The sequence below is a fragment of the Lactuca virosa genome, chromosome 1, assembly GCF_052849685.1.
Source record: "Lactuca virosa cultivar CGN04683 chromosome 1, Lactuca_virosa_CGN04683_v6, whole genome shotgun sequence".
Taxonomy (NCBI): Eukaryota; Viridiplantae; Streptophyta; class Magnoliopsida; order Asterales; family Asteraceae; genus Lactuca; species Lactuca virosa.
In genome coordinates, this window is record NC_136426.1 from 212,462,093 (window position 1) to 212,474,297 (window position 12,205).

Genomic DNA, 12,205 nt, shown 5'->3' on the forward strand with positions numbered 1-12,205 from the left:
GAATGTGTGATTCCGCCTCATTCCCTGTTCCTTGTTTGGTTGTGGGCTTAAGGCGGGGTCACCCATCCAAAATGCCCTTGCAATCTTAATGATATACGACTAGTTTACGTCAATCGACTATAAAAGAACTTGTAGGACTTATAATGCAAATTTCGTCAAAATTTGTTGAAACATTCGTAATGATCGAACTCGCTAACTACGTTATAAAATACTCATAGTGGTAATACCAAGGATAGAACAAGGAGTATAAAAGCACACATAGAATACTCTATCATCCCAAAACAATAAACTCCTTTTAAATTGACTCAGTTCAAGTTACAATAAGAAATTTCCAAGGTCGTCATGTGACATCAGGAGGGTTGTTCCTCACCATAATCAATTTCTTGTACTACGAAACGTTTTCCACATCTTTTTCCAAACTCTTGAAATACCAGTCTAAATACAAATTTCGGGACGAAATTCCCTCTAACGGGGGGATGATGTGACAACCATCAAATTTCGGTCAAGTCAAAGTCAAACAAAGTCAACAAGTTAAACCGGTCAAGTCGATTAACCCTTGTATGTTAGGGTTTACGTTATGTAATCACTGTACAATTCGCTATTTTAATGAGAAAACATCATTTGGAAAGTTCATGTGTTTGATATTCCTTAGCCTTAACAGTGCTAAACAACGAACCAAAGCGATAAAACACTATTGCCCAATCATCGGGATTGTGTAGGACACTAAATCATGGCTTAACGGGGTCTATGGACCTTGCGTTGCGAAGCCGGACACTCAAAAAGATCACAAACGAAACCTCTCCCAATCTCATTCAAACCCTACTCAAGATTAATTGACGCTAATAGGATCAAAACTCATACACTACGATATAAATTGACGTTAATAGCAACATAGTATAGTACAACGTTATAACTATAATCAAATTAAATTATGATACCATATTAAAATCAAATCAAAGTATAATGCTCTAATTAAATTTAAAAGAATCAAACTTGAATGCTATAATTAAACTTCAAATCAAAGTAGATTGTTATAATCAAATAATAACTCATCTTTTATAAAACTCCATTTTTATAAACTTTACATTAAATTTTATAAAACTCTATTTTTATAAACTTTACATTAAATTTTATAAAACTCTTATATTAATTATGTAAAAGATGCTTGTGTTAGTGGGAAATTATGAAGACCACCAAAAGCAAAAAGATTATTCCCATGGTCTCCCACTCACACCTCCCATCCACTTTCCTTTCCTTTTTCTCCCAACACATTATTCTCTTCACCACTTAAACCTTCTCTATTCTTTCTCTCACTCTCAATCTCGAAATTCATCCAAGAAATACTCATATTCCAGCCAAGAACAATCTATTATACTCAAATCTTCATCCCTCTTGAAGCATTCATCAAGGTATGTTGTTAAAAGTTTCAAATTCATACAAGAAACAAATTAAATCCACCAAAATATCTAAAACTCATTTTATGCATAAACCTGATTTTTCTCAGAATCCCATCAATAAAATAAGAAGTTCTGGAAATTTTCAGAAAATAACTTATTTTTATTCAATTACTATAATTATTGCAATAAAGTAGGGCAATAATTCACATAAAATACTTTTTGCATTCAATAAATTCTGAGAAAATTCTGGGATGATCAATATATTGATTAAAAATAATTTATGAAGTTTCATGCATTTATATTACTGTTTACTATTATTTATGATTTTATTGATTAATTAATAATGAAATATATAAAAAATACTTCCCATAGTCACAAATATCCGAAACTTATACACTGGGCTCTATATCATGTTATAAAACTATGGTTAAGTTTACAGAATTTTTGGGAATCATTTATTATTTTTCCCGAATTTTGTTGTTGTTTAATCATTAAAGTATTAAATAAATACTAAAACAGTTCAGAAAAATATAAAAATTTTACAGTAATTAATAATGTATGAAATAATGATTTCCTAATAATTTCATAATTTTTCAATACTGTGTACTATTTAAAACCATTTTCCTAAGTATTTAAGCATGTAAAAATGCATTTTAATGATTATTTCATATAAATAATTGTTAAAATCTGTAAATAATTATAATTGGGCAAATTATTATTTTAATAAGAAATTATTAAAATCTGGCCTAAATTGAAAATATAAATTAATTATGCAAAGTAATTAATTCAATTGAAAATTCATTTAACAAATGAATACCTTAATATTATAATCAAAATGAATTATTGTTAATTCATCTAATATAAGAATATGTGTCTAATTATTTGTATTAGTACTCTATTCTCGTTTAGCAGTTCCTAAACCAAAACTATTAATTATATTAGGTTCTACGCCATTTTGACCCGAACCGTCTATCGTACGACACACACATTTCGTTTTGGGACTAATGTGAGTAATCTACCCCATATTTTATAATTTTCAATACTTTTGGGGTGTATCATGTGGTTCTAATATGTTCCAACTTCATTTTATTGTTTTATCACAATTGAGACATTGTTGGGACATTTATACGTGAGTCATTAATTGTATAACTATTGTTTGTTTACGCTACATGTACTTGTAGTGCATTATCATTTTTAGTCTAATCTCCATGACTATGCCCGTATTCTTGAGGTACGTTATGGACAATAATAGCGCTATTGGGTTGACCACCCCGCCTTGGGACGCTAAGGTGATTGATCGCACGTGGTTGAGTGTGTATGATGATTAGATGCTCCATCCTATATATATTTATATATATATACATATGTATATATAGGGTGAGGACTTATTGTTGTTGTTATCATTTGTTAATCAATTTTTGATTTATAAACCGTTATCTCAAATACAATTGTTTGCCGACTTCAAAAGAAAACAAATTTCCAATTATAAAGGTTTCAACTTCACAATTTTCTCTACTAAAATTAGATTACTCACCAACTCTCGTAGTTGACCTTTTTTTACCCATGATGCAGATTTGAAGAATGAAGTTGATGAAAAATAGGTTGTGCCTTAGAAATCCACAAGACTATTTAAATTTGATGTAATAAATGTTGTTCGTATTTGGATTTGTAGTTGTATGTTGTGGATCTTGTTTGCATACTTAGTACTTAATTGAATCTAATCATATTATAACATAGTTGTCATGAGACTTTGAACAATATATCACGCCTCGATCGATTCCGACAAGGATCGGGGTGTGACAACTCGACCATTCCACCAGTTCAGTGCTTTGTTGGCGAAAGTGCAAGCGGCGAATTTTACTTTGTTGGCTTCAGAACAGGAAGAAATTTCGAAAATGGACTCGATCTTCTCGAACCATTGGGTCAGGGCAATAACCCCTCCTTTGCCGTCGAAAGATGTGGGTTTCGCGTTCATGAAGTCCTTATAAGAGCACTCCTTCTGGTTTCCCTGACCACCTTCATGATTTTGGGGATGAGTACCACCTCCCTGCCCGCCAGATCCGCCAGGATTAATCTGTGACATTGTCGCAGCCACAGCAGCAGTAACAGCTGCCTGGAACATAACGGGATCGAACTGAGGGGGTGGTGGTGGTGGAGGGTCGTCATTTCTTCTGATGGGTCTTCGTCGGGGAGGCATCTTGTTCTAGAAACAACTAGGAAGAAGAGGATGGTAAATCCTCCAGATATATGAAACAAAATATATCCCATCCTGATAATAAAGTGTTCTACCAAGCGATAAGCAAAGAAAGGTTACTAATGCAAGTAAGTTATCGCTAAGAAACGAATAGGTAGCAACACTAGAAATGAATTTCTACAATGTATTCGGCTCTGGATAAAATACTCCTACAGTATTTTAAGTTGTATGTTTTGTTCTTTTGATACCTTGTTGTATGGATACTAGGTAAGTTTTAGGCATGTTGCAATACCACAGTCACTCCCAAGCACATGTTGGTCATGTCTCGAATAAATATAGTTGATAAGGCTATATTGACCGTAGACATGATTACATAACTGCCCACGTTTAACCGCAGTGTTCAACATCCAAATAGTTTTGTTTTGTTCTACTCATGACACTGTTTCTGGTATGTAGGTATACTTGTATACTTTTTGCAAAAATACTTATATTTTTAAAAGTATACTTTTAGTTCAGAGCACTTCGGCCCCTTAGTGTTTATAGTTGTATACCATGTAAGGTTCGGTATACTTAGTTCACTATAAACAATAGCTCTGACACCAATCTGTCACACCCCCGAACCGTTGGAACGGACGGCGGAAACGTCCGGGGGCGGGTGACGTCATGCGTAGTATCACAACAATCGTATCATAGTAATCACAGTAAACACAACCATTACATTATAATATGAATATTTACATTGTTTGAAAACATAGTTTGTTCACATCAGTATATAACAAAAGTAAAAGACGTGACTCCAAAATGCTCCGTCTTCTCCAAAAGTTGGCAAGAGTACCTGTCTATTGTTGCCTTGAGAATACAAGCAGTTTCAAAATATCAGCATAAAGCTGGTGAGTTCATAAGCGTTTAGTTCTGGTGAAAGAAATGTTTCTTTGATCCTTTGAAAAGTGTTTCCCAAGAAAATCCTATATTTTCTTATGAAAGATGTTTGATTATCCAATAGTTGTATGTTAAATAGTTTGTTTATGAAAGGTTGTGTTATCCCAGGAAAATCCTATATTTTCCTTAAAAGTTGACAGTTGGTTATCTGTTCTTGTCTGAGGTGTACAAGTATCTACCATACTTGTATCGTTAGATGTAGTTTCCTTGAAAAACCCTGTTTGCTCTCTGTGAGGTGTATTAGCCTTATTACATAAATAAAACTAATAAATAAGTGGTGAACTAAATCCTAAGGGTATTATTAATAGCCTCTAGTAATCAAATCGGTTATTACTTTGAGGTTAGTTCACTTGTTTCATTATTACAAAAGTAACTTCTGTTATATAGGTTGCGAGTGTCATAACCGTACTTAGACTTGATATGGCACGTAACGGGGCCGGTATCTTTTTATGACTTTGTCACCCGTAGACCTGACGGTCCCACTGTAGCTAGCAGTGAGGTGTGGGATAGTCAGTTCCGTATAGATCTATACACAGCAGTCACGTTCTCCCTACAAGAGATTCTGGTTACAAGTGTTAGTCCTACACTCTCGAATTCGGTGGGAGTGTTACCAAGGACGTGTCTCCAACTTTAGACTAACAATTTGCATGTAATAATACCGAAGGTCATGTTTATGATTTGTATGAATTCTTTATAAAATATTACATTTTATGACAAGATTCACAAGTTTATTGCTTTAGTTTTGAAAACTGTTTCTACGAGTTGATTTCTTAATCGTTTGGTAAAACTGCTTTCTGTGTTAAGGTATACTGGAAATATAATTATCTTAAACAAAATAATATATTTTGAGCACAAGTCTCCTTGTACTTTTTCTTGTATTCCCCCCCCCCTGAAAACATGAAAAACTCGGAAAAAGTGTAGGGGTATGAACTCACTGTTTGACGAGGGATTCGAGTGTAATTTGCTAGGAATTGTTGAGTGTCAATTGAAGCCTCGGGCAAAATGGATCCTATTTAGCATGTAAAAGTACATATATGCATTAGGTGAGGGCATAACTCTAGTTGTTATGGAAAGAACCACCTTAGGGACTAGGAAACACTTAAAACTAAGTGTTAGAATCACATATGATTTGAAAATGGGGAGTTTGCGGTCGTAAAAGGAGTGTACGGTCAAGGGTTTGCGGCCCAACAGGGTTTACGGCCCATATGTTTACGGCCCAAGTGTTTGCGGTCCATGGGTTTACGGCCCATGGGTTTACGGCCTTAAACACTTGGCGAAAGGTGCGATTTTCGGTGTTTCAAGGTCCTTTCTAGCCTTCTGGAAGTGTCCTAAGCCTCGTGCCCAGTTCAAGGAAGAGTTTAAAGGTCAATAATCGAAAAAAATGGAGTTTACGGCCATTGAAGGGAGTACGGCCGTAAACACTCAGTTCATGCGTTTCAGGTCGATTTTTAGGCGAAAATCGATGGTTTCTAGAGATATCAAGTACAGATGGTAGTTACTTACTGTTAAGAAGCTTGGAATAAGGTTTTTAGCCACTAAGAACTAGTGTGTGTTCTTGGTGTTCTTGGTGAGAGAGAAAATCTAGAAAATGATGAAATTTAGGAGATGAGACATGGATTCATCACTAAAATAAGGATAGAAACACAATCAAAGTGAAGAATCACTTACATTCTTGAGGATCCTTGAGCAAATTCGAAGTTTGTAGAGAGAGAGAGAGAGAGAGAGAGAGAGAGTAGAGAGAGAAAGCTCCTGAGATGTGTAAAGTGAGAAATGAAGGTCACTCATCCCTTATATAGGGGTGAGTTTACGGCCACGGGGTGGGGTGGAGGGTTTACGGCCGTAAACTCCTCTCAAAGGGGTGTTTGGCTCGGATACTACTCTTTGACTTGGAAAAACTCATTCTTGGACCCAACTTTGATTGTACTAAGCTTAGAATATTCCGTTAGATCAAAAATAATATTAACGTGAACGGAAATAAATCCGAATTGATTTATTTAAAACGTAAGGTCCTTCCCAACTAAGGAATTTGACAGAATTAATTAAAAACCCAAATTTTATTAACGGAGACTGAGTAAGGATAACGAAAAAAGTTTTGGGTTGTCACAGGTCTATCTGTATTTACGTGACTATATGGATCAGAAACTGTCCCCGTGGAGCCTTCTGTGTATTTTTCTCGGGGTTTGCTCTCAATATAAAGGTTTTTAGTGTTTGGAGCCCTCTACATCTCGTATCTTTGTCTCTCGACATGCTCACTTTGACGAACAATGCTTTCCCTTCCATAGCGACGCTACTTTACTACCGGCCCACATGCTTGTTTTATCACAGTTTCGAGATGATGCTTACGATGCTACGACACTGCCAGCGTCTCCACCTACTATTGTTATCGCCCCGACACCAACTCCCCAATAACCCTCGTGGTGTTTATCTGAGGATCCCTCTCCACCAGCCACTTCTCCCATTTCTGCTCCCACTACTGGTAATGATGACCATGGCGCTAATGATCATAACCATGGTGGTGCTGATCCTGACTATGATGTTGCCTCTGCAGATCTTCCATCTGAACCGACATCTCTGGTCCTCTCATCTTCATCACCATAATGTCCTCCTCCTCCTCCGACTCACCCGATGATCACCTGGGATAAAGCTGGCATTTTCAAATCTAAATATTCGGCGGATCTCGCTTCTCATGGGCTTTTGGCAGCTCTTCACGCTTCCACCGATCCCACAGGTTTTAAAACCGCAGCTCGTTACCCGCATTGGATGGACGCCATGCAACAGGAGTTGGATGCTTTACGTCGCAACAATATCTTCACCTTGGTCCCTCGCCCGCACAACCACAATATTGTTGGCTGCAAATGGATATTTCGAACAAAATACCTTGTTGATGGTTCCATTGGTCGTTACAAGGCCCGTTTAGTTGCCCAAGGATTTTGCCAAGTTCCTGGTTTGGATTACTCTCATACCTTTAGTCTGGTAGTTAAAGCCTCTACGGTCCGCATTGTTTTGTCTCTTTCTGTTGCCAACAAGTGGAACCTTCACCAACTTGATGTTAACAATGCTTTTCTCAATGGCTACTTGAGTGAACGTGTGTACATGGAGCAGCCACCGGGTTTGCAAGACCCCAAGTTCCCTAATCATGTGTGTTGTTTAAACAAAGCACTCTACGACCTCAAACAAGCGCCCCGGGCTTGGTTTCATCGGCTTAGCTCGTTTCTGGTCACCAATGGGTTTGTGTGCAGCCGGGCCGAACCTTCTCTCTTTGTGTTTAAACGGGGTGCATGTATTATGTATTTGTTGGTTTATGTTGATGACCTGATCCTTACTGGAAATCACGCCTCGGTTATTCAATCCTTTATCAACAAGTTGCATATTGAATTTTCCATTAAAGACCTTCGCCATCTTAGATACTTTCTTGGTCTCGAGGTGACATATACTACCAACGGCTTTTTCCTCAGTCAGTCCAAATATGCTCACAACATCCTAAAGCGGGCCAATATGGTTGATGCCAAACCTGTCACCACTCCCCTTGCCGTTAATGCTCCCTTTGTCACAAGTAGTGACCCGTTTGATGATCCCACCACTTACCGTTCACTTGTGGGAGCACTCCAATACTTGATGATTACCCGACCTGATATCTCGTATGCGGTGAATCAAGTTAGCGAGTTCCTTGAAGCTCCGACTCTCTCCCATTTTCAAAGTGTCAAACGTATTCTTTGGTATATCAAGGACACCATGTCCTTCGGCCTCACTTTCTCTCACTGATATCCTCCATCGTCTCTTCTCGTGTACTCCGATGCTGATTGTGCTTGTTGTCTTGACACTCGACGCTCCACTTATGGCTACTCTATCTTCCTCGGTGGCAACCTACCGTCTCTCGCTCCAGCTGTGAATCCGAATATCGGGCCATGGAAAATACCGCTGTTGAACTCATTTAGACTACCCATCTGCTTCAAGAACTCCATGCTCTCCCATCTGTTCGTCCCACTCTCCTATGCGACAACAAAAGTGCATTATTTCTTACTCAGAATCCGGTTTCCCACAAGCGCGCGAAGCATATTGAACTTGATTACCATTTCATTCGGGAGCTCATTTCTTCTGGGAAGCTTCATACCAAATTTGTATCCAACAAACTTCAGGTGGCTGACATCTTTACCAAAAGTCTTCCCCGTCATCAATTTGATTTCTTCCGTGACTTGCTCACCATTGGTCCGCCACCGTTCCGCTTGAAGGGGATACTACAAAAGATTAGCCAGTTGTGTCCTTTTGTATTTGTCCAAAGGTGTATTTGTAACTTTTTATTCTATTTATTCAATTCCTCTCTGCCTACTTGGGCATTAGAGAGTTTTTGTGAGTTACGCTCATACTCTGAAATATCATATTTTCAAACCAACTTTGTTGGGTTATGGTTTATGTTGTTAAGCGTCCAAAGCTCATGGTAGCTAAAGTTACAATATCTGTAATGATCGAGCCTTGGTAGAACTTATTAAGTTTCTCCGTCATATTTGTTTATCACATGGCCCAAATAACTTATGGTGTATGTTAGTCTAAGCTAGTTTGTTTTGCTTAAGTGTAAATGTCCTAGTTTATGATAAGATTTGTGTTTACCTCTTTAATTTTGCCTATATATGGTGATGGTCAATTGGTCATTAGGAAGGTTACTGGTTTTTTACGCTTATAAAATCTCTATTATTGGAACATTGTAATCCTTTTCATACATCTATTCAAAGAACATAACCCTAATGTTCATACTTTTGCATTGATTCTATAAGGATTCTTGAACTCAACACTTATCAAACTTTATATTAAAAGTCAGATTTTAAAACCAAGTTTTTTCGAAAATCATAGTCAAAATTTTTATCTTGAAAAAAATTGGTTGCTATGGATATTTTTTGGAACTGACCGAAGGTTGTTATGTGATATTAATTTTAATCAAATGGCCAATAGGGTGAATATTCCAAATTTGAATATTTATAAGAATATGGATACCGACAACTAATACTTTTAATAAGTAAAAGAAGTATCACCCACTCATCAACTAAAGCAAAAAAAGTACAAGGGAGGTGGAAGTTAAATAGTTAATTGTCCTATTTTGGCAAAATGAATATTTGATAAAAATGGTGAAACGATTTCAACCCATATTTGGAAATGTAGAAATGTTCAATCTTCTACTATGGTTACATGACACTAATAAGGCCTCGATTGTTCAAGTTCAAAAGAGAATGAACTAAGACATTGACAACTACCGACTTGGATACATGTTAAAATTAGTCGATGCATGAGTTAAACGCGAGGGATCATCTGTTTGTCAATTCATATCACATCATAAAAGTATTTGAGACAAAGTTGTATGCAATTGATCACAGGGATGAATAACAAGAACTTCCTAAATTTCATTCTTAAGCCTATAACTACTATATTTTTCGTAAAAAAATGAAATAAAGATATTGTTACAACATTTTCTGACTAAATACATGATTTGACATTTGATATATACAAAAGAAAATAAAAGTGATTGTTAGTTATTTATTTTTCGCTCGAAGTGTCTCAAGCACTTTATTTCTTGCAGCCATAAACTCTGCAAATAAACCTTCTTCTTCTTCTTTTAAACCCTTTAATCCATTCCCAACCACATCCAATCTTCTCTTCAATTCAATCACAGCATCGGAATCACCAATACCCTTTAATACAATCATACGCAAAGTCTCATTCACTTCTTCCACTTCCTTTACCAATCCCCTTTCCTCGGTAATCTTCTTCCTAAAGATGGAATCAAGACGTATCAACGAACAATCCACCACCATCCCAGTTCCCATAATCTCCATAATCGGCCTAGCATCACTCTTTAATCCCGACAACACAACTCCACAAGTCCAAAATCCAGTACTCCTGAGAACCATCATACCTTCATGAAATATCCTTTCTTTCTCATTCCGATTCCTTTCTCCATTCCCTTCGCTCCCTTTGATTCCCTTGACGGAATCATGCACTGTAATCTCTCTCATACGTTCCACAGCTAAAGCCGGAGAGTTTTTCATGAGGCTCAAAGCATGAGAGAGCGACACCCGAGCTTGATTAAGATGAGAAAGAGAAGAATTTATTGCATTCAGCAGTTCCAACATGCTAATGGTGAAATCAAGATACTCTTCAATCGAACCAGCTTCCCAACTGCTCACCGGATAATCTATCTCCCCCATCAGCTTAGCAAACTCATTGTTCAATATGGGTAATATCTGAAAACATCGGTGGATCCATTTGATGGACAAGACGTCTGATCCAAGAATCGAACTTTCCAGTACCCGGTGTAGGTTTCCGGCCACTTGTAATCGAAAAGCTTGCAGGGAAGCAAAAGAAGCTTCCGACATATTGCGATGGTGATTATGGTGGGAAAAACCAAGTCTGTTTAATTGGAGAATCATTGTGATAGTTTTGTGTTATTGATATGGTCGATTACTTTGGTAGTTGAAGTTTATATAGAAGTTTGGGCTAGTGGTATTGTGTTTGACGGTTGACATACTATGAGTACAACCAGGACATTGGCAAGAAGATTGACTTTGTGGTAATGGTCAAAGGTTCTTATCCGTTAGAAGCTTGTAATTTAATCCCGCACGTTTTAGCAACAACTGGGCCACTTGCAGTTCCATGAACCCGCAGTCATTTAGTTCGTTTTGCTTGATTGTTTGACACGCTGAGTAAAGGGTAAAGGAAAGATAAGTCACGTTTAAACAACAGACAAATCTAAACTTTTTTTTTTGTTGGGACATTACGGACTGAATCATATGCCAAGTGACGTGAGACCTAAACGTAACTATGTACTACGGGTATCACCTTTATAGCTTAAAGTTGTTGATAGATTATCATTTCATCATCTAATTAAAAGATTATTTGAATGGTTAACCTTTTTAATAGTTTTTTCTTTAAATTTAACTAATGTATTTTTATTTATTTAAAATTTTCTATATAATTCTTTACATTTCGATTAGTCATTTTTAAACACACATCATGTTTTAAACAAACGAAAATATAAATCAAAATATACAGGGTCTATAATTTATAGACGTAAAATACAAAATAATAATAATAATAATAATAATAATAACAACAACAACACCATATTTATAAAAATATTGAAAATATAATATAATCGTTATATTTATATTTATAAATGAAATGTCACTAAATACTTGATAAAATTAATTAACTAGTAAACAACTAAATAAATTGAATACTAAAATATAATTAAGGGGTAATGTAACATCCCAAAATTTAATACCAAAAATTTCATTTTTAATTTAATAATTATAAAACCATTTGTCTGAAAACATCCATAGTATCAACTTATATCAAACCAATGTATCAATAATCAAAACATGTCATAAAAGAGTATTGTTATCAGAGTACAACTCCTAAAGATCTCATATGCGGAAAATCATAGTGTGATGCGTTGCGATCATGCCGGCTCCTTTCCTTTTGAAGAAGAAGTACCTGAAACCAAAACTGAAAACCGTAAGCACGAAGCTTAGTGAGTTCCCCCATCATACCATATACCATACAAAACATACTGCCTAGCATATCCGGGTGTTGGCCTACCCCTTCGGTCTCATTCAACCGGTAATTGCCTAGCATATCTGGGTGTTGGCTTACCCATTCGGTTTCTTTCAACCGGTAACTGCCTAGC

The 12,205-nt window shown here is 36.5% G+C and overlaps 1 protein-coding gene across 1 annotated transcript; it reads right to left on the minus strand.

Moving 5' to 3' along the window:
- Window positions 1-9,900: 9,900 nt before the first annotated feature.
- On the minus strand, window positions 9,901-10,990 carry LOC145108555 (protein BPS1, chloroplastic-like). Its single transcript, XM_079045588.1, has one exon. The coding sequence runs from the start codon at window positions 10,944-10,946 to the stop codon at window positions 10,050-10,052; it is 897 nt and encodes a 298-aa protein (XP_078901714.1). The 5' UTR covers window positions 10,947-10,990; the 3' UTR covers window positions 9,901-10,049.
- Between the last annotated feature and the right edge of the window lie 1,215 nt (window positions 10,991-12,205).